This window comes from Equus quagga, chromosome 2 (genome assembly GCF_021613505.1).
Source record: "Equus quagga isolate Etosha38 chromosome 2, UCLA_HA_Equagga_1.0, whole genome shotgun sequence".
Taxonomy (NCBI): Eukaryota; Metazoa; Chordata; class Mammalia; order Perissodactyla; family Equidae; genus Equus; species Equus quagga.
The window spans coordinates 148702729-148726374 of NC_060268.1; the positions used below are offsets into that span (position 1 = coordinate 148702729).

General features: G+C 41.0%; 1 protein-coding gene across 4 annotated transcripts in view; it reads right to left on the reverse strand.

The window, feature by feature from the left end:
• Nucleotides 1–1087: 1087 nt before the first annotated feature.
• IDE (insulin degrading enzyme) overlaps nucleotides 1088–23646 on the reverse strand; it is a 101653-nt gene continuing 79094 nt past the window's right edge. For all 4 annotated transcript variants that reach the window (XM_046652381.1, XM_046652380.1, XM_046652383.1 and 1 more), the window contains exons 16-25: nucleotides 22561–22671; nucleotides 21526–21646; nucleotides 18592–18683; nucleotides 17458–17569; nucleotides 14487–14654; nucleotides 12316–12588; nucleotides 10952–11013; nucleotides 6719–6791; nucleotides 5928–5995; nucleotides 1088–5279 (exon numbers count right to left, since the gene is read on the reverse strand). In XM_046652381.1, the coding sequence (XP_046508337.1) occupies nucleotides 5184–5279; nucleotides 5928–5995; nucleotides 6719–6791; nucleotides 10952–11013; nucleotides 12316–12588; nucleotides 14487–14654; nucleotides 17458–17569; nucleotides 18592–18683; nucleotides 21526–21646; nucleotides 22561–22671 (1176 nt within the window). In that variant the 3' untranslated portion in view covers nucleotides 1088–5183. The remainder of the gene's footprint in view (nucleotides 5280–5927; nucleotides 5996–6718; nucleotides 6792–10951; nucleotides 11014–12315; nucleotides 12589–14486; nucleotides 14655–17457; nucleotides 17570–18591; nucleotides 18684–21525; nucleotides 21647–22560; nucleotides 22672–23646) is intronic.

Genomic DNA, 23646 nt, shown 5'->3' on the forward strand with positions numbered 1-23646 from the left:
AGATACAAGTGTGAATGTAAGTAGCGAGAACATACATCCTTGTTTTGGTGCAGATCTTAGGGGGAAAGCGTTCAAATTTTATCATTAAATATGATGTTACCAGTAGGTATTTTATAAATTCCCTTTATTAGGCTGAGGAAGTTCCCTTCTACTCCTTGTTTGCTAGAGCTTTTATTATGAACTTTGTAAGATGCTTTTACTGTATCTACTGAAATGATGATTTTTTTCCTCCTTAGTTCTGTTACTATGATAAATAACCCTAATTGATTTGCAAATATTGTACCAACCTTACATTCCTGGGGAAATTTCACTTTGTCATCACGTTAAGGTTGGTATATTTGAAAATCAACTGTATAAAAAATTCCTCTTTATACATCGTTGGATTCAAATTGCTAATATTTTGTTAAAGACTTTCGGGACTTGTTAAAGGGTAATTGGGTTTGGAGCTTTCTTTACTCAAAACATCCTTGTCTGATTTTGGTAAAAGTGAAATGCTGGCCTCATAAATAGGGCTCCCTACTCTGTTTTCTAAAGTATTATGTAAGATTGGCATAATTTCATCCTTAAATGTTTGATAAACTTCACCAGTGAAGCCACAGGGGCTTGAAATTCTCTTTGTGGGAAGGCTAGTAATTCAATTTCTTAAATAGATAAGGGAATATTCAAACTTTCTGTTTCTTTTCATGCCTATTTTGGTAATTTGCGTCTTTCAAGAAATTTATCCAGTTCATGTAAGTTCTCAAATTTACTGGTATCAGTGTCTAAACAAAGACAAAAAGGACAAAGGCAAGACCTCCCTGTGGGTGAGGCCCAATTCCTTACTACACATTGACCTTGTTATTGGAGATACTTGATAAACTACTTAGGGGTAAGCAGTCATGACATCTGCAACCTACTGAGACAGACGGAGGGAGCAATGTGTAGCAAACATTATTAAACTGGTGAATACAAGGTGAAGGGTATATGGGAATTCACTGTACTATTTTTACAACTTTTCTGTAGATTTAAAATTTTTCAGAATAAAAAGTTAAATGATACATTTCATAACCCCACAATTTAAAGAAATAATCAGAAAATCACACACATACTCTGCACAAGGAGTTTTATCACGGATAGAAGTTTGAAAACATCCTAAACATCCCACAAAGAGGATTCGAAAACAAACCACAGTATGACATCAAACACACAACAAGAACAACAACAACAACAAATCACATTTTTTCAAGAGCATCCATGTGGAAAATTCTCAGTATAGACTATTGAAGGAACAAGTTGCAACACTGAATCTATGACCCCGTTCTATATGCACAGGACAAAGACTGCAAAAACATAATGCATATGTGGTTGTCTTGGAGTGGTGGGGTCCCAGATGAACTTCACTCTTCTTCACATTCCTCTTCCAAACTTCTTGAAGGATTCCAGACAATCTATCACTCCAGGGGCAACAGGAAAAAGAGCTTGCACGGATTTAGGCGTTTAGCAGGCCAGGAGGCATGGGTCGGATTAAGCCCAGTGGAGGGAGATCCTGCAGGCAGCGGCGATAGGTGTCCACAAGATAGCCCAGCAGAGTGGAAACAACAGCGTACTGGAGATGTGCATTGACTCCAAGATCTCATCTCCCTCCCTCCAAACAGGCAAAGGCTGGGAGATTCAGCAAGATGGCGCATGTGAAAAAGTTCAAGTTTCGCACAAATCTAAAAGCAACACTCTTTCTAGTTTGTTCCAAACCACATTATGGAGTCGGTAGCTATTATTACAGGAAATCCACATGGAACAATGAGATGTAGGGTTTAAAGATGTGAGTGGAGGTTTGAGTCTGTGCTTCCTGCGTGATCCTGGCAAACTGTTTAGCCTCTCTGAGCCTACTTCCACCCGCGAAAACCTGGGAGGATGATGATAATTTGAATCTTCGTCCTCCCGTGTCAAAAGATTATTGTGGACGATGTCTGTGAGGGTGGTCTGTAAAGAGCTTTATAATGTTAGTTTATGTTAATTTAGGGCATGAGCTGTCCAAAATGCTGTAGTATCTGCGAAGAGCTGGACTGGGGTGAGAAGAGCAGCAATGCAGTACCACCAATGAGCTCTGCCACAAGAAACCAGGGGGTGCGACGGTCAAGCTGACAAGGACAACGGAAGAACTTCATTAGACAGGCAGCACAGAGTACGAGGGACCCAGGAGCCAACTGGTCAGAGGCCCTGCCAGCGAAGGATTAGGAGGGCAGGGACCACCCTTACAAAAAGGAGGTAAGTCTGTGAGAATCCTTGGTTTGCACCATAAACATTCTGAGAAGCTGTGTTAGAGGGCACAAGAAGGGGACCAGATGATTCCCTCCACGCACTGTGACAGAGGGGAAAACGACCCCGAGCCATAAAGCTGCGGTTGCTCTGCGCCTCTGCAGAGGGCTGCTCACTCCTGAGCACAGTGTTGACTGTGCGGGTTGGACCTTTGTCCTAGGCTGGAAATTGAGGGACGAGCAGATTTCCTCTTGAAATGCCTGTCTGAGCCAGCTGGCGATCACATGAGTAGAAAGATTATCTCGATAGGGAGTCAGAAGCCAGGGACTGAACAAACTGTCTGCCTAGCCTACTGCTGGAGATGGGGCAAGAAGATGCACAGACTAGCCGTAGAGGAGAGGACTCTTTTGTTTTTCTATCCTTCGTATTTTCCTCCCTGTAATGCCAGAGACAAATCTTTCTGGGTTTGGGGTTAGTGACAATACTGACAGCAAGGAGTTCAGCCTCTCACACCAAGATTCCTGTTTCACGAAAGTGACCTACTCTTAAGAGTGTGAAAGTGACTCATTTATTTGACTAAATCACTGTTACCTAGATACACTTAAAAAAAAATAATTCATTGCTTTTTGCATTAGGAACAATGAAGACAAGAAATATTGTCAAATGGGATGTCGAGAGGTAGGCTGAGGATTGGCCAGTGATACTGTGAAAATAATACAAATGCAAACTCCAGAGGTTAAATTCAGGCGATTTATTGTAAACAGGATTACCCTAGCGCTCCACCATACTGGCTGTGTCACATGCTCTCTCTTCCACATCAACTAGTCAAAAAGAAGATTTTTTTAAAAAGTTACAGTAACTAAAAACTTAGTTTGTTGCACGAATCTCATTTCCTAAGCATTGAGTAGACAGCAGTGTCCGGGGTAATCTGTTATTGCTCATGGACTGCAGTTTGGACCCGTGGGAACGAACCCTTAGTGTGCCTGAGTGACCCCACAGGAGCTCTCCATCCAATGAGGAAACCAGACAGAGCTGGAGCACACTGGACAGCCAGCACAGTGTCCTGGAAGACCACGTGCGATTCCTTTCGGATTTCTTCATGTGACTTTCTCATAAAAAGGACACTGTTCAATTTCACCCATTTTTAAAAAAGAGCTAAAAGTTACTCAATAGCACTTAATTTTCCACAGAAAAGGTAGGTGGATTATTTACTCTTACAGTGGTGGATTTCAACACTTAGGAGTAATTTTACATCCCTCTTGGATATATTTGCAGTCTGATGAAAAGCTGCATAGTCTACAAATGCATAAAACCAGAAGGAAGTGATGACTCACGCACCTCTGAGGGACAGAGTGGGCTTCACATAAGGAAGCTCTGGAAGGAAGGGATGGAAGGACGGTTACAGCACCACATTTATCTGATGGTAGAAACGGAGCCCCGCTTTCGAAAGCAGCCTCCACAGCTGTGATTAGATCATTCTTGCCCCAAATTGAGATTATCTGAAAAGTGGCAAATGTGAAAACTTAAGATGTGAAAAGATGTGACTCTACACAGAAAGAAGTCCTGGCAAAACAACCCAAATGGACGTAAAACGTCATTTGAAAATGCCATTCTTTACTCTGCCTGAGTTAGGGGACGACAGGGCCACTCACTGTTCCTGGTGCCTGGATGTGGAAGCATATTCACAATTTCTCTTGAAGTTTTAGTAACAGTAAATATTTCAAAACAGCTGTTAAATCCATAGTAACAATTTCTCCCAAAATAGTATCTCATGAAAAAAATATTTTTTAAAAGTCTACTCCAGTCATCATCTGTGTGTTTGTATGTTTATATTTATCTATTCAAAAAATAACTTAACACTTAAGGCAATATTAGAGTGGTAGCAAAAAGGGATTTGAGAGTCTTATGGAGATCACACTATTTAGGAATCCAAGGCTTTATTTTTCATACCTCCAAAAGGTGACTTTGTACTTGTTGTCTTTTAAATTTGTAACGGGGCAAACATTTTGATTCATATACTGACTGCAATTTCACAGCAGTAGAAAGATCCCGGTGTTTATAATAGCTGATGTCAGAAAGGCATGTCACACACTCAGTGGGGTCTAAGTTGACCCTATTTGTACTCATTAAATAAATACAGCAACATGTTGATGGGAAAAAGGAAAAGCGATGGGACACTGCAAACCAACTATGAACAAGAATGTCAATATAATTCAATCAGAAAGAAACAAATCACAGAAATCCTGAGAATTCAGTTTGGGACAAAATTGATGTAAAGTTAAGTCTGTATTTCTAGCACTGTAAATAAGTAGGGTGTTCTGGGGTTTTCCAGCATTTTACTAGTTCGAATAAAAAATGTTCAAATTTTATAAAAAGATTAAAACCATGCCTTATATAATCAGCAATTTCACCAATAAAAGAAAATTACATTACTTTGTTCATTATCTGCCAAATGTAATGTTCTCCATTGATTTACATGAAACCATCAAGTAGAAAGCAAGTTTGAGGATCGATTTTTAAAAAGGTATCACCTTTCTAAATGTTTTGAAGCCTTTTCTGTCAACCTAGGAGGCTTTTAGAAAAAAGCTAACATATTTTCTTCTGACAAGTGACTATTTTACAGAACAAGGAAGGCAGGCTCTATAGGATCATCAGTCATCATTTTCAGTACCGCTACATAAGGGAAATTTCTCTCAATAATGAAAAGAAAACTTTTTAAAATATTTAAGAGGCATGTATTTTAAAAATATTCTACATCTATAAGATTCTGTAATTTAATCACTTTGGATTTTTAGTATTTCTACATAGTGACATTTGACAAACTTCTTTTTTTCTGTTTGTCTCTCTAATAGTGAACGAGAAACTACTGAAGTGGCCGAGGTTGTTTTCCCAGCCCCTGGAAGACTCAGGAATGCATCCACTTGCACTTTGCCACCCATGGAGAATCTTCAGAGCTTTGCAGCCATGAAGTTAATGTGCGGTTTCACAAGGGGAAACAGTGGCAAACCACGCTTGAACTCGGTCATGTTCTGAATCACTTCAGGCTGCAAAGAAAAAAAGTTTTGTCTTAGTACGTTTAACCTAAAAAGCAGACTGAACGGACATCAACGCTTTTTCTTTTTTTGCACATATACCAGTTTCTACACCATTCATTATGATCAGCATGCTGAGCTTTCTGCCTGAACCAGGCCAGCAGGTCTATGCAAACCTCTGGTGAGTGTCCCCAGCAGGACAGTGGGCCAGAAGGAAGACTCTTGGCTTTCTCCTGGGCACACAGGCTGGCACACCAAGGGCTCAGCAGCAAGGGTGGCAGAGGCTGGTGTGCCCACCCAGCAAGGGCCTAGTCACACTGCCAGTTTCCTCCTCCTGCGAGTAAATGCCAGCCCTGCCAGATGACTAAAATATGCAGGTACTCTGGAAGGGGCTTGGGACAAAGGTGGCTAGAGATGAGTCTTTGCTGAGTAACACAGCTGTTCAAGCTAAAGACAAGGGCAGATGAGGGCTGAGGCTTAGCCTCTGACCACTGGGAGCTGTCAGAAAGAACGGCGACCTGGCCTTTCAGGGAGACCTAAAGTCGAGGCTCGAATACCTGGTGACCCAAACCTCTAGGTCTCACGTGTCCTGATAAAAAAGTTCCTTTTAAGGAGGAAGTCTCGAACAGTGCAATCTAACATAACATTTACATTTCTTACTTGTGGCAAGCCTGGTGCTTGTGACAAATTAATATCATTCTGACATGGGAACTCTCCAACCACAGGACCTATAAGAAAATGAAAGGTTTAATGCTTTGTGCTCATTGACACTAGCACACAAAGGAAACTTTCATAAAAAAAAAAAGAAAAATCATAACCAGGCCCAGTTCACTAAAAACCTGTACCAGGCCCCATTCACAGACTTCTCAGGTCCTCTCAGGCTGCCTGCTCCCCGAGGCCTTGACTGCCTGTCCTGCCTCCTACTCCGAGTGTCCCCAGTGACGCTTCATGGTGCAGTGCTACCATGGTTATAAGACCGTGGCTGCAGCAGCTTTAGAGCCAGGTGTGACCTCACTGGACCCCGAGGCTCTGGCCACTTGGAAGGACCCACTAAACCACCCAGAAGGCTGGGGAGTTCACGGTTGTGGGCCAGACCAGGGCCAGTCAGAGACAGGAGACAGGAAGCATCGAGCAGGTCAATTGCTTGCCCTTCCTCCTTGCATGCAGTGGTTGCAGACAGCTTCTCTGGAGATGTCCTACCGGCAACTGGCTGTGTTTTCTTATGGAGCGGTGACCAGCCTGGCACTGTGCCGTCTGGTGTTGCCTTTCTCCTTCGCTGCCTCATTTCCCTTTTCCTCTTATTTTTGCTCAACAGAGCAGACTTTCCCTCCAATTAGTTCTCCTTCTGCACCCCTTTACTTTCTGGTGCCCTATTAGGGATGTGGCTATGGCAAGGGACAGCTATCGTGTGCTTAAATATACTTAAAAAAAAGTTGATATTCAATACTTACAAGAATCCATTTCTCTCGCAAGAACATGGACGGATACCTTATGTCTCCTTGGGGCATCTACTGCCAACATTTCCTGGGCAGAGAGAATAGCAAGGTCACCCTTTTGTCCCACTAAGGAACTTAAACTGAGGTGGTCTCTTACGACTATGAAGAATCAGCTCTCATATAGCCAGAAACAGAAAAGATGCCCCCTTTCTCTGCCCTCACTTACAGTATTTCATTTAATCTCTACAAAGATTAGGTAAGGTAGGCAAGAATTACTCTTAAACCCCATTTTACAGATGGAAAACTGAGCCCAAGGAGATTAAGTGACGTGCTCAAATTCCTACAGCTAATAAGTCCCTGGTCTGGGATTAGACGCCTAGTTTAGCATTCATTGGGGTGTGAGGCTGGGCTGCACCTAGTGACCCTCAGTGTCTGCAGAGATGCGGCCTGAGCTCAGTCAAGGGATGACCACAAGGCCTGCTCCTCTAAGAACCTTCGGAGATTCTGCACCAGGGCACTGCTGTGGCTCCTCATCTACCCAAACAGAAGGAAACTAACCTTTACTGAGTCCTGCCTTATACCGGACACTCTCCTGTGTTAGCTCACTCGATTCTCTGTAAGCTAAGCATCATGACGATTGCTACTTTAGAGACAGACTCTATAATACAGAGAGGTATAATGACTTGCTGGAGTCACACAGCTCGTAAGGGATGGTGTCACAAGGGAGGTCTGCTTGTTCTCTCCGCTCCACCATGCTGCTCTGAGGGATCCCCCTTAGGCACTACCATGAATTCCAGGAGCGGTTGGTTGGCAGAAAGATCCTGTGGGGATCAACTTGTCCTTAATGCTGGACCTCTGTCTTTTCCAAAGGGAAAACACAGGATGTGATGAAGCTTCCCCTGATGTGTCAGCCAGAAGTAATGTTTCGTATCCTCGGAGGGAGAGATCACCAGAGAAGCCAAATCAACTCAACAGTATTTACGGAGCAGTTATTTTAAGCCTGGTCCAGAGCAGCTGCCGGGGAAGCCCTCCTGATGTCACACAGCAAACTTGCCCATGGCTCCCTCCAGCTGGCAGGATAGCCCACACTCTCCTACAGGTCTACTCTGGCCTCTCCAGCCTCTTTCAGGAGCTCAGCCCATGTCTGCCTCCAGTAACATGGAGTACCTCATTGAGAGCATCCTACCTAACAGAGTAAAAAAAGATTTGCTTCCAAAGATCTATTCTTGATCCCTTTCACCCAAATCTTCATTGCCCTCATATCAACCAGTATCAGTACACAGCAGAACACTCTCTTCAGTTTCAGACTGTTCTCAATTTCCCGACCAACTCTGGACAATCCCCATTTTCCTGAAAACCAACGAACCAACCAACAAACTGCATTTTCTTGCAAACTGCATTCTAAGGAACACTGGAGTCCCAGGAGATATTTACTGGTATTCTGTGCAAAAAAAAGGGTCCATGGTGAAATCAGTTTAGGAAATGTTTGGTTAATCAAAATTAAACAAATGCTGGACTAAAGAAGGCTTTACCGTGGGGCTTCTTAGAACTTTTAAAATGCTAACACACTCTGTGATTCTCCAAGAACGGGAATAAAGAGCGCACACATTCCCAAACTTATATGGTCATGAAACCTTTTTTTTAGTACCCCTATTAATATCTTGTAGAACACTTGTGTACCATGGAACACAGCTGGGGAAATGCTGTTCTAGAGTTATCTTAGGCTCAGTAATAAATACTCCCATTTTTTTAAGACAAGAAAGATTCAGTCATAACTACTATTTTCACAAATTCAATAATCAGGTACTATTTCTAATTTCAACTGAATACAGAATTTGTGGAAAGAAAGACAAATCTTCATTTCTTCTAGAAACAATATAGTTAAGTTAGATTAGGGCATCATTCTCTTTGAACACATATAACTAATAATGCCTTAAAACGAATGTCTTAGGAACCAGAAGGAGCTGAGCATGATCACCGTCTTTGGTAGGCAATTGAGAACTCGCACCTAACCTTGCAAAGCGAAACAGTCTCAAGCAGTACATAAACAAAACCAAAACATTTTATAACATCAAGGAGGAAAACATATTCTGATTTAAAGCATTCTGATGAAAACATTTAAAAACCCTGGGACTGAGTATGACTAATAAAGTGTTAACAACAATAGAGACTATTTCTTAAATGCTACTAGGTGCCAATCACTTTACACATCCCATTTCTATTAATATACCAATTTCTCTTTATTTTGTAAATAAGAAAAGTGAGGCTCAGAAGCTTAAGTAACTTGGCTGAGGTCACAGAGCTAGCTAGTTGCTGACCGGCTGTGCTCCGCTCTGTAGTGAGAGGCCACATCGCTCCTGCTTATACCCACAGGTGAAAGAATCTCCTGAGAGGCTGAGATCGCTGAGGTTGGCAGCTCTACGCAGGGCTCTCTAGACAACTGAGCACTGGGCGCAGACGATGTCCCGAGCATTGCTCCCATACCTGACTCTGCCCCTCACAGGCCTATTGTAGCTCTCTCTTCATGTACACAAAGTCTACCTGGGGTTATATTTCAGGTCAGAATTTTGTTTTATATATTTTTTATTAAAAAATATATATTTCTTTACACACACATATATATTTCAATAGATATTATTCTTTAAAGCAGTTTTAGGTTCACAGCAAAATTGAGTGGAAGGTACAGAGATTTCTCATATAGCCCTGACCTCCACACATTCATAGCCTCTCCCTTATCAAAATATACATATTTTTAAGGACTATTACTACAAAAGAACAAGAGTAGTTGAGATGACACTCTTGTCTTCCTCTGCACAATGCAAAGAGGTAAATAAAATAATAACCTGTCCACCCATCTGTTTCTACAGCCAAAATGTCTCAAACCTCATTGCTGAAAAGGGGCATTCAAAATATTGGCTTCCACTGTCAAAATTTGAAACTAAAACCGTTATTGTCTTCCTTTCCTATGTGCTGAGGTGTTACCAGCTATAGTGATACCTGTTTGCACACAGAGAGAACAGCAGCCCTGTCGTCTTGCAGAGGATTTGAGGGGAAGAGGTGTAAGTAACTCGGAGATAGTGCAAGGTCACTATTTGTCCCCTAGGATACCATCAGCACCTTCAGTCAGGGACTATTTCCTTTTCCTTACTCTCCCACACATCCCGACAGCGGTGAATTAAACGGGCATTAGAAACTCTAATACAGAAGAAAAATGTCATTAGCCTTCACTGTACAACTAATTTCACAAAATCATTCTAATGAGAACTCTTGTGTTGGCAGCTATAATATAGCCCTGAAAAATGCCACTGTAAAGTAGATGAGATCTCTCCCAAAGAGACGTCAGCACAGGGCAGGACTGGGTTTCTGACCAAAGAAACGGCACATCATAAATCAGAGATGAACCAGGAGAAGTGGCTAGAACACTAGACAGGGTATAATTCTAAGGCACTATATGGAGCATAATTTTGCTCCTTGTCCTGCAAAATAGGCATAAAAGTACTTTACTCAAATTAGAAGCCCCAATATATTACAAAGAATACACATAACACTTTAAGTACAACTCTATTGCAGCATAAATTTTTAATTTCTGCACTCACCATGTTTATTACACATTATACACACACTTAAAATTTTTACTACCCTTCTTAGAATTTTGTTACAGGTGGGGAAAATTTACATGATGCAAACCTCTCAAAGCTGTACTAGGAAAACTTTAATGGTGGTGCCTTTCTTTGCTCTTGATAAACTTTCTCAGTGACCACAGGCATTCAAAACTCATAGGTTCTCTGAACACAGTTCAAATGCGAGTAATCATTTATCTAAAAAAGCAGCCGCAGTGGCACCTACATGGGTGAAGACAATTTATAGTTGTCAGAGACTGGAAAATAATCTAATTCTTAAGTTCTATTCATTTCCTTCGATCTTCCTTCCCAGCAAACAAGCTCAGCAATGTTCTTGGTGGGTTGGGGGGTAGGGGGAACAGAGAGAAAAAAAACAAAGGGGAGCCTAAATGGGCAGATTTGGAAGGGCCAGAACAGTCCGTGGTCCAGAGGAAGGGGAACACAGTACTGGGTTCTGATACATATGAATTGTCTCTAATTTTTCTAACAGTAATATGTGTCAAAAATACTTAAATCCATAAAAATGCCTTCATAAATCCTGCCTCAATGGGTTCAAAGAGGCAACAACAACACAGCAAAGACAGTATTTCCTTACTGGTCAAAATCTAAATATAGAAATTCAACTTACCTTATAGAACTTGATGATATCTTCCTTGGTAAGTGTCTTTAAATATGCAACTTCTGTATTATCTAAAAAAGAAATCAAACAATAATTTACTAATATTTCCATTTTAAGTAGCCTACAATACTACACCAAATGACAATATACTTCACTCCAACACTCTGAAGTATCCATATCTTTAAGGGATCATCTGCTCCTGTAAGCAGTAAGGGAACACATTTCAAGTAAAGGCAAGGGGATGTAGTGCAATGGATAAGAGCCGTGGCCCTGTAGCCAGGCTAGTCTGGGTTTATATCCTGGCTCTTTACTTAGGAGTTGTTGCATCTTGGGGTAGTCCCTTCAACTTTTTCGAGCCTCAGTTTCCTCATCTGGAAATTGGGAATAATAACTACTTAATGGGGCTGTAGTGAGAAGAAAGGAAAATGATATACAGTCATGTGCCACATAACGATGCTTTGGTCAATGATGGAGTGCAAAAATGATGGCGGTCCCATGAGATTAGTACCATACAGCCTAGGTGTGTACAGGCTCTACCATCTAGGTTTGTGGAAGTGCACCCTACAATGTCCGCACAATGACAAAATCGCCTAGCATCACATTTCTCAGAACGTATTCCCGTCATTAAGTGATACCTAACTGTATGACAATAACACGATGCAGGCATATGGTAAATGTTCAATAAATGGTAGGTATGGTTATCATTAAGATTGGATCCAAGTGCTGGAAAAATTATAGGTCAGGAAACTGAGACCCATAAAAGGTGACTTGGCCAAGATCTTTAGCTTGTTGGTGTCAGAATGAGAACACCACCCTACGCCCCCGACTTCTAGTGTGACTTAGTGTACTCCACTGTTGATCTCCGCTCTAGAAGAAAGTGAAAGGAAGCTGATAAGCAGGCGACTCAGGGAGCACAGCTCTCCCAAATCTAAAACCACCGTTACAGTTTTGGGGGTCCCTAAAGGCAAAAGTTTGAACCCCTGGGCCTGCAGGGCAGGACTTGCCTCAACAGAGTTCCATCTGCAAATTTTCCATTTTTTCTACTGTCATGGGAAATAGATACATACATATCTGTGCTCAGAGCCTCGGGGGCACACTGATTGAACATAAAAAGTGAAATCAGATTTATTAGTAGTACATTATGATGAGATACAGGTCGACCCAGTTCATTTTTGAGAAGAAAAAAGGACAAAGTTTCTCATAGGAAATTGTTAAGTGACATGATGGTTCTTTAGAAGTGCTGCTCCCACCACCCTCCCAAGTCAATACTGGAACATCACCTATAGAGCGAGCACCATCTTGCAGAACGGCCTTGGGGTCCTCAAATGTTACACTCACAAGTCATAAACACTGGGGCCTGAACACTGCCTTACCTCTGTCGAAATTGTATTGCTGGGAGATGATTTCCCCCCAATATTTAGCACACTCTGCAGAGAGTTTCTTTGGTTTGTCTAGTCGACGAATCGCTAACGCCTGAATGTGTTTCTGGAAGGCCTCTTCTGTCATGTCCTCTATGGACTTTTCCATGGTGATTAAGAAAGCTTCTACTCGGCTTTCCAGGTAGTGAGGCGGCTTTTCTGACTGGATAATAAACCGTAAACCCTGGATGCCGTTGGCTCGCCGTGGCCCGCTGAAGACAATATAGCCTGGAACACAAACACCAGACGGTCAGGGTCCTGGCATTTGAGACTCAGGTCTTTCAATCTTTCAAAAATTATCCTGCCAGAGCAAAGAAATCTACTTTAGGGCTTTATGCTATTCACAATGTGAGCAATTAAGATATGCTCAGTTCCTAAAGACACAGCAAAAGAGCTCTCTGAAGAATAGGTAGAAAGTTGGAGATAACTCTTCTCAAAAAAAGACATCCTATTCACCATTCAAACTCACATCCCGTGACTCCTAACTGCCTGCTAGTTAATCTCCTCCAATCTATGTTAAAGTTATTCCCACCCCGATGAAATGCTGGGCTCATTTTCATCCCTTAATCATTGTCCTAGCTGTTTCCTTTCACATCAAAGTTCCTTATGTGGGGGCCGGCCCGGCCCCGTGGCCGAGTGGTTAAGTTCGCACACTCCGCTCCGGCGGCCCAGGGTTTCACCGGTTCTGATCCTGGGCACGCACATGGCACCGCTCATCAGGTCATGTCGAGGCAGTGTTCCACATGCCACAACTAGAAGGATCCACAACTAAAATATGCAAGTAATGTACTGGGGGATTTGAGGAGAGAACGCAGAAAAAAAAATACTAAAAAAAAAAGAGTTCCTTATGCGAGCTTGCCTCTACTGTTGCCTGTCTCGTTAGATAATCCATTCCTGGACCAGCTCTATGCAGACTGGAAATCTCTAGAGAGCAAGCAATTGAAGGTCATACTTCCACTGCCATCTTGTGAGCTCATGCACTACCTCCCTTTAACATCTTTTCTAAACTGAGCTCATGACTCGCCTCCTTCAGCAGCTCTGCCCTGAACCACACCTCTCACACCTGGGGTATCTCTGGGTCCCACTTCTGAGGAAGTCATTTTCTTCAGCATAGCCTTTGGAGTTTGAACACTCTTAGGAGCATTTACTACACTGTATTGTAATTATTCCTTTACGGGTCTGCCTTCTTGATTCGATTGTGAGCTCCTTGAAGGGAAGGAATATCTGTAACTTACTCATTTTTGATGTCCAGCATCTAGCATGGAGATTGTTTGAAAAATGACAGGTATTTGGAGGGATGATAGGTATTCGAGAGACTCATCCAAATCCTTTTTCACTGGTTCTTCCCAGTCATTACTGGGGCTTCTGTCTTTTCTCATTGATCAAACATGCCACGATCTCCAAGACTTTTAACAGGGCCTACAACTCTGCCTGAAACACTTCCTCAATACACATTCACTGAGTACGTTTGGTGTCCCCCAGGCTTGGGATACAAAGATGAATAAGAGGGGCTGGCCTGATGGCACAGCAGTTAAGTGCGCACATTCCGCTGCGGCAGCCCAGGGTTCACCAGTTCGGATCCCGGGTTCGGATGTGGCACCGCTTGGCACGCCATGCTATGGTAGGCGTCCCACATATAAAGTAGAGGAAGATAGGCGTGGATGTTAGCTCAGGGCCAGTCTTCCTCAGCAAAAAGAGGAGGATTGGCAGCAGTTAGCTCAGGACTAATCTTCCTCAAAAAAAGAAAAGAAAAGGAAAAAAAAAACATGAATAAGAGACAGTACCTATCCTCAGGAAACCGAAAGTTTAGGGAGTCTAAGCTTCTCTAAACAGCTTGCTTTCCACCTCGCCACCCATAATAAATAGTCTGCCCTTAGCATCTTCTCCCTCCCTACACAAAATGTCATGTATGTAACGTAAATACAGTGTTATCTCCTTAAGAATTGCTTTAATGTCCATAAGATATTAATTGCTTATCATTTACAAGTGGCTTCCCCACAAACCAGGTCTTCACAAGTCTTTCTGAAGCACCATGCTAGAGGACCGTGTCCGTGAAGAATGCCTTCTCAGAACAGTGGCTGCTCCTCAAGGTCTAGGACACCCTGCTACCCCCGCTTCCCTCTCACCCAGCTGCTCCTTGGTGCGCAGAGTGTTGAAGCAAGGCTCTGAGATGATCTGACAGAAGAGCTCTAGAAACATATTCTCCGAGGTGCTCTGCATGTCTGTTTGGTAGTAGATCTCGATGCCACAGTTATTGTGAACTTCATTCCTCTGCTGGTAAACAAACCATCCTCCTAAAAGGTTTCAAAAAGAGAGCAAGAGGTTCAAAAACTTATTTAGGGCTTAATAAAGTCTAGTTTTTGTTAGGCTTTTTAAAGTTGTTCAGTTTGGTTGGTGTTTTTTGACAATTCCAAATGCAGTTAATTTACCAAGAATGTGAAACTCAGTTCACTTACCTGGGAGAATCCTAACACGGTGATTTGCACTTGGTGGGCCCTCAATAAATACTTAGTGAACTTAAAGGAGAAAGAACTTAAAAAGACCCATTTTATGACTAAGTATTAATGATAAAAGAGATCCATAGTTAATAAAATGTACAACGTAGTATATCTACTAGATTAGAACTAGCTAATACATGTAAGAACCTCAACAGAAATAACACCGATGCTTCCATAGCCATACAAAACAATTTTTAAAAATTACCAGCTGTGCTTTTATCTTGTATTTCTATTCAGCATGCTACTCCCAAAACTGTATACCAACACCCATATAAAGGTCACTTCACAAATTTACACAAATGTGTGCAATGCTTCGAGATAACAGAGCCTAACAACTCACTTGAGAGATGAGGAAACTAAGACCCTGAGAAGTGGGGCTACTTGTCCAAGGACACAACGTTGGATGGTGGTGAGCTAAGACTAAAACTCAGATACGTTGATCAAATATTTCATCAAACTTATGAATAGATGATCATGTTTTATGATCTGATAACTTTATTTCATGAGCAATAAATGTGACTAAGCAAATACATAGTGTTTAGTATTTAGTACTGTGTAAGACTCACAAATGAGATTTCTCAGACATATTAGTAATGATACGTTTGCTCACTTTTATGGATGGTAATTCAGACATCAACAATAAAGGGAGGCAGAGATGCTCGAAGTTGTATTTCACTTTTCTTTCTTTTTTTTTTTAAAGATTTTATTTTTTTCCTTTTTTCTCCCCAAAGCCCCCCCGGTACATAGTTGTAGAATCATCGTTGTGGGTCCTTCTAGTTGTGGCATGTGGGACGCTGCCTCAGTGTGGTTTGATGAGTAGTGCCATGTGCACGCCCAGGATTCGAACCAACGAAACACTGGGCCGCCTGCAGCGGAGCGCGCGAACTTAACCACTCGGCCACGGGGCCAGCCCCTGTATTTCACTTTTTTGATCAGCTCCACGTTAGACCAACAAGTCAAACTTTCTGATCATACTCTGGCAGCACTAAGTTCTCCCTTCTCAGAAGAGGAGGCGAACACAGGCTGAAAGTCTGCCTCCTGGCCTCACACATTTGCAGCCTTTTCATACATATCCCAAAATGTCTCCTCCTTCACAATGCCTGAAATTTTTCTTTTAAAGCTGTAAACATTGGTCCATGGAGAGGTAAGTGAAGGACTATTTAAGATACTCACATCTGATCAGTTGGCTAAATTAAAATGATTTCCTAACACCTCGCATTTGGAGAACGGGCCGTGAACTGAGTTATTTTTGAGCATGGGGCAATTTGTGAGAGCAATGTGAGAGAAAAGAGACAGTACCCTAGGAGAGGAGACAGAAGCAGGAAGTGTGGCAAAAAGAGGTGTGAGACAGAGATCTCGCTTTGATATTCTGTTTCTAGACTGGCCTCACTTTGCCTGATGACCAAGCGCTCTGGTTATTGAACAGCAGGTTCTGATTCTTCCTCTCCACCATGCCACAGTGACTGAGGAACAAACTAGCACAAGTCTGAAATGAACCATTACCAGGTCTGTGACGACTGGCCATGCAGAACGGCAGAGCTGAGCTCAAGGTACCTTTGAGCGTTCAACAAAGATATCCTGAGGCAATACTATGTTTGAGTTGCTTGAGTAGCTCCTCAAATGAGCCAGAAATAAACTCTGGCTTTAAGAACTGTATAGTCTAACAGGGGAGATGGAGATGCCCTTCAATCCCAATGCAAGAGAAGAGCTGAGTAGCTTGAATAAGGAAGGTTCAGAAAACCTGCATTGGGAAGGCAGAAGGGGACATGGTTCCTCCTAGCTGGCAGTTTTAGAAAAAGTTGAGCGGAATAGGTGGTTTATGACGGGCCTAGAAGGATGAATAGGGTGTAGACACAGGCCATGACAAAGGGGTGGGTGGGAAGGAAGAACTATTTCAGGAAGACAAAACAACTGGAAAAAAAAGTATAGACCACGCACGGGGAATAGCCATCAGTTGAGTTTGGCTAAAAAAACAGTGCTTCTCATCCCTGATCTAATATACTTCCCACTATACAATTTCGAACAATATTGAAAATAATGCTTAATAAGTTTTATATCAAAAGAAACCACTGTTAATGTAAAAGTAATGCAACGTTGCAAACTCCAATATATTAATTATATTCATTCTTTATGTTAATTCCTTATAAAATATGCATATAATGAATACACGTTGTTATCTGTACCTGTGAGTTTCCTAAAACCATTTCTGCCAAAGACTCCTATAGGCTTCCAATTAGGTATTATGATCCTAGTTTCCATTTTTCATAAATACATTTTATTTCATGCTTCACAGTCAACATTTCTTTAGATTTGTGAGTTTTGTACTTCCTAACTCCTCTACACTCAATTACCAGTCAAGTCCAGTATCATTCTCTTCAAAATAATTGCCTGCCTCCACTTTCACCTCTTTGGTCCTCCTATGCAGAATTTTCTGGCAGGATTATCTATCTTTAACTGTACTCTATAAATAGCAGGGGATCTCAGTAGATCTTTACCATAGAACTATACATTATCACCCAAGTGAATTTAACCTACCTATAATCACCCACAATATTATGTCAAAGTAGTCCATTACCAAAGTTATAACATGTCAACTTACTGTCAGGGAGCTGAACTTCTCTATACCGAACGAGCTGACTTGGAAGGAGAGGTTTCGTATGAGCATGTTCAATAAGAGTATCTTCAACCATCTGCATAATTCCTAATGCAGCCTGTGGAAAAAGACAGGCCACGGCACATTACAAAAACAAAGATGCATCTTGTCTGTGAAAATAAAAATAGTATACTGGATGACAACCATGCAATATGAAAACAACATGCTTGTGAAATAAACTAGTCTAATTCATCATAACAATGGATTTTTAAATCTTAAATACATTTGATCTTATTCAAATGGATAAAAATTGAATTTGTCAAAATGCAATATCATCAATATGGTAGTAGTGAAGAGAAACATAGACCCAGGCAATCATCAACACTGATCTCGATGCTGGGAAAAAGGTACTGCCAAAGCTGGAGAGGTGTTGGTGATGGAAAGTTGACCCCAAGCAAATGAGTCTGACCACACACACCAGGGTTATAGGAAAGCAAAGGAGGTAAGTGAGCATAAGGCTTTACTCTGAATAAAACTGACTTTGGTCAGAATCCTGTCTCTGCCACTTATTAGCATCTGACCTCAGGCATATTGTTTCGGAAGCAGTATAGGAGAGGGGCAGAGACTGTGGGCTCTTGAGACAGAGTGCCATGGGAATCCCGGAGCGCCTTCCACGTGCTAAACACTTAGCTTGTACTATTTAATTTAACCCTTATAACTCTAATTTTACAGATAAGGAAACTGACCACAGAGAGGTCAACACATTTTCAGAAGATTACCTATCTAGTATGTGGCAGAGTCAGGATATGAACCCAGGCTGTGGGATTGCAGACCATGTGCTCTTATCCACTGCACAGTCCTGCTGTCCTACACAGAGCGGGGATAATTATTCCCATTTCCTCCTATGACTGCACAAGACAGGCAAGAGCAGAGGAGGCAGCCACGAAAGTAGGTTCACAGGTAACCACGATCACTGTACTCCTCGCATCCCCTCTCCTACCTTCCTGCACAGAGCAGGGAAGGTTGAGTCAACACCAATGTGCTTATAAGCACACCAGAGTGGTTAATAGTCTTAGACAGACTAGGGTAAAAAATCTCTGTATTGATCCATAAAAGACTGCTAAAAGCTCACCCACCCACCTGCTTTGTTATGTTTCCATGGAGAAGGGCTTCAATGTGCAGCCGTGACAGGAGCTGAGGTATGAAGGCCTTAAGGCGAGGAAGGGTGACATCTGTAAAGGTGTAAGAAATAATAAGCTCTACCTATGAGCTTTTTAAAAAAACTCTGAGACAATTTGAGACTTATAAAAGAGTTGCAAAAATAGTACAGAGTTCCTGTATATACTTCACTCAGTTTTCCCTGACGTTACTGTCTTTCATAACGATAGTACAATGATCAAAACTAAGAAATTAATACTGGTACAATGCTATTAACTAAAACACACCCTTTATTTGGATTTCAGTGTTTCCATTAAAATTCATTTTCTGTTCCAGGATCTAATCCACAACTCCACCTTGCATTTAGTTGTCATATGTCCCCACAGTGTCCTCCAATCTGTCACAGTTCCTTGGCTTTCCTTGGCTTTCAGGACCCCAAGATTTTTGAAGAGTACTGTTCAGCTATTTTATAAAATGCTCTTTATTTGTGTTTGCCTAGTGTTTTCTCCTGATTAAAGTGAGCTTATGTATTACTAGGAAGAACACCACAGAGGTAATGTGCCTCTCCCTGTGCATCACATCAGAGGGACCTGATGGAGATGTGGTGTAGGACTGGTGACGCCGATCACTTGGTTAAGGTAGTGTCTGCCAGATGTTTTTGCTGTGAGTGGACTGTTTTAATCTTTTGGTTAAAATTGAGTAACTCATGCATGTTCTACAAGAAATTAGGAAAAGTCACCTGCCCATCAATGTCCACTTTTCCCAATGTAATTCCCAATTACAATTCCCATTGTAATTAATAAATATTTATTTTGTGGGAAACACTTTGGGACTATACAAATAGCCTTTTTCCGTTAACTTTTACCCACTAATTTTAGCATTCAATGGTGGATATTCCCTGTATCAATTATTATTATGGCATCCTAATATGATTTTCTAGTCCCCTCGTTTCTTTTACAAGTATTGATTTAATTCGTCAATAAGGAAGAGTTGTCCTTTCTCCATTAGGACACCATGCTAATAATTGCTACAATGGATGGAATAAGTGACTAAAATTTAAAGAGAGACATGGGAAGGGAATTAACAAATGCTTACTACGGGTCTGGCATTTTATAGATGTTACCTTATAACTTATACGATGTTATAAGTTATAACATAACTATAAAGTATGTACTATTATTCCCATTTTAAAGTTGAGAAAGCTGAAGTTAAGAAAATTTCAGTTCCCTGGCCAGAGTCATCAAGCTAGTAAGTTGCAGAGGTGGCATTTGATCTTGGGTCTGGCATTCCGAAGTGCATACTTATTCCACACCACTGCACTCCTAGCAGCCTCCTTTGCTAGCCCCCCTCAGCACTTTCTGCAGGCCTCTAGCACAACATTTACTCTCTTAGCCTCTACATGAAATGATCTGTTTACATTTATGCTTTGCTACTGGACTGGAGCTCCTTGACCCAAGAAACCCCATCTGACTGACCTTTTTTATCTCAAGTACCTGGAGTCTAGGGCCTGGTACACAGCAGGCAGCCAGTAAATGCTGTCGGACCACAGTGAACTCTGAGGTTCCTACAACCCTGCACCTGGATGGCTGACTGACTTAGAACCATGGGAAACCAGCCTCTCACAGTGGATTGTCTCCAGATTAAGCCATGCTGGCATTACTAGATTACTGTATGAGTATATATATCAAAACAGAATGTTTATTTATTACAGCAGAGAATTTCAACCAGGAAAGTACTGACTTTCTCTTTATAAAACACATTTGAGGAAAGCTTCACATGCCTAAGAGATACCTTAGAGCTTATTCTGCTTAAAACGCACATACCATCGGACCAGAATCTAACAAAAGGGGGAAAAACCCCCCAAACCTCTGTTTTTTGATTATGCTGAATGCAAGTGCAGTTTCTTGAAAATATATTTAAAATCAATTACATGGTATTTTTTTAAAAAGGTAAAATTCTTGCTATTAACTGGATGTGACTCACAAGAATTTTGCAAAGAAAGGTATATTAACTGTCCAGATTAAAAATGCTTTGTTCTAGTCAATGAATTTTGTAATCTATATGCCTACCCAATGCCTGAAGCAACCAATAAAATAATTACTTTCAATACTTCGCTCTTGATTAGTCACTGAAGATCAAAAGCACAGTGTTACATAATAAGTAAGCACTTATCAAAAGATTACTAAAAATTCAACAGTATTCTTTTTTCTTATTGCTAGGCATGCAGGAAGAAAGACTAATTGATAAAGTAATGCTGACAAGTGAAAAAAATAAAACAATAATAAAGGGTGATATCAGTCTACAGTCTTTCCAATAAAACAACTCTGAAAGTAATTTCATTCCATTCAATAGTCGTTCATCAAACACAAACTGAAGACAAAATATTGTACTAGATACTAAATAAAGAGGATAAAAGGAAGGCATAATCATTACCTTCAAGGAATTTAGGACTTAGAGCAAAACTTCTGAAAACCAGATTTTAGGAAAAAAGTAACAAAAACTGACTAAACTTTAGGCTTCACACATTTTCTAGGTTTGAACTGAACTGAACAGATCTAAAGACATCTGAGCACTCTTTCTGTGTGATATGACTTTTAAGCTCAACCCTTTTTTCCTCTTTTGAAAGCTTCAATATTAATGAGGTAAGTGCTTGGGTCAAAACATTTAGTCATCTACAGAAATCTGTGAACAGTAATAACTGCTGTGGGTGTAGGTTGAAAACAGCCAGTGTGGCTCAACTGCCTGAATACAAAAGCCACTTCAAAGGCCACCACTGTTTTTATAAAAAGTTTGCACAGCTGGCTTTAATAGAACTACGAGTTATTAGAAAGGATGAACACCAGATATCAGGATAAACCGAAATGATTTTGGAGAGAAATGAAGAAAGCATTAGGTTATAAGTAGAAAGAGTCTCACCATCCAGGGCTTCCTTTAATTCATCTTTCGTCCAGGCCACTTCAGTCATCAGCAAGCGGAGGTAGTACATGGCATGCTGGTGAGGCTGCTCAGCTCGGAAATTGTTCAGAGATCGCATATACTGGTGAAGGGAGACACGGGCTCATTAATTTTATAAATCCTTTTAAAATCATGTCAGAAGATCAACTATAATCAAACTTCATTTTGCATAAATCGTGTGTTACTGGGATGGTTTGCTTCTTTCTCCTTTTTGAAGTTGGATAACTTGGAATGGGGCTGACTCCTCTCTGAGCCTTAAACTAAAGAGCGTGCTTGTTCTTCTTCCAGGCTTTATCTCTAGCATCTGCCTTGTAGTCTTAAGTGCCTTCATGATGGGACATCTTTCATCCCTCAGTAAGTTATCCCCAGTTTTCAGGGCCTCCACCTCTTGGCATCCTTTGTTTCTACACCAGAAGGCCATTCCAAAAGTCTCTACAAGCAAGCAATAAGTACATTTACATATATAAAAAATATCGGATCTTTATTTGAAAACTGATGGTAATTTCTTTTGGTGTACAATGAAGGTCACAGTTTGGCTATTAAAGTAGCCACCCATTTCATATTTCCATTACTGGCCACCTGTGAGTTGAATTTAAGTGGAAGATACATCAAGCCTCAATAGTCTGCCCTAACGCGACAAGGCTAGTGGCAGGCAGATCTCAGCACGCAGAATTGTGTGTTCCTCTGCAGTGGAGGTTGGATGAAACCCTCCAAGAGTCCCTGAAAGCCACTAGGTCTACCTCAGGCTTCTCTCTGAGAGTCAGTGCTGCAAACTTCCTAGCTCTTCAGGGCGGAGGGAGAAGGGGTCAGGTGTCCACCAGTCTCCCAAGCTTGCTTTCTGGGTGAAGTATAGGATTTAGCAAAGACAGGATGAGATAACTGCCACAGGGTTATGAAGGTTTCTTTTCCTTCTCTCCTCTTTTTCAAAAATGTTCATAATATGGCAATATTACCTTATGAATAAAAAAATTACAAAAATGAGTTCAGAAAACTTACTGCCTCTTTGATAATTTCAAATCTTTTTTCATCAATCTCAAAGGTAGCCATTTTCTCAATAATCTTCTTTAGCAAAATTGGCTGCTTGTCATTGTAACCTTTCACCGAGAGCTACAAAAAGAATTCAGAGTATTAAATGTCTAAAAATATCATGAAACAACTTCCAAATAAAAACCTTAAGCTTGATTTTTAAACACTTAGAAAGTCCAAAAACCAGGTGTATTAAAATAAAAATGCAACAAAAACTTCAATTAATTTACCTTCTGATAAATTTAGTTTAATACTTAGGAAGATAACATTAACCCTCTTTATTTACTAATAACCAAAAGTATGATTTTGCTTTTCCTAAACAAAATCAACAGTAACTCACCTGATGCCAAACTATGGCAGCAGACACAACACCATCAAAATTCAAACTCTCATTAAAATCAAAATTAATTACAGAATGTGTTTTTTAAGTTTAATCTTCAAAAAGAGTTTCTAAGGAATGGCAGGCTTAAGGTTTTTATAGGTGCAGTAATAACATAAAAATCACAGGGGAGTAACATCTAGAAAACTATTGGATAAGTCCCAAAGTTGTTTATATTTAAAAAATCATCTTTGGAGAAATTAGGCAGCCCTAGTTTTTTATTATACAGCATTTTGCCACTTTTGTCATTCAATGTTGCGCAGTAAGCATCCATATGTCTCACCACTTGCTCCATACGTCTCACTACTTGCTTATTTGATGAGTTCGGCTGATGGACCAAAAGCCAATGGCAAAACAGATGTGTAGTGAGGACACACTGTGTGTACCATCAGGATTTTGTCTTTGGATAATTTACTTTAATAGTCCCTGAAAGTGTAACATTTTTGAAAAGTGGGGGATGCCTATTACTCTATTTCCACATGGTGGCACCCACAGCAGTAGAGGACACACTTTAACTAGAATGTCTAGGAAAGCCTCTACCTTATACAAACTGACAGGCAAGAACCTCAGCAGGAGGGAAGGTCACTGGCCACAGAGAGCACATCACATACCATGGGAACTGGACTGACAACTAGCAGAAAGCCCATTTTGTCACAAATAAAAATTATTTATTTTAA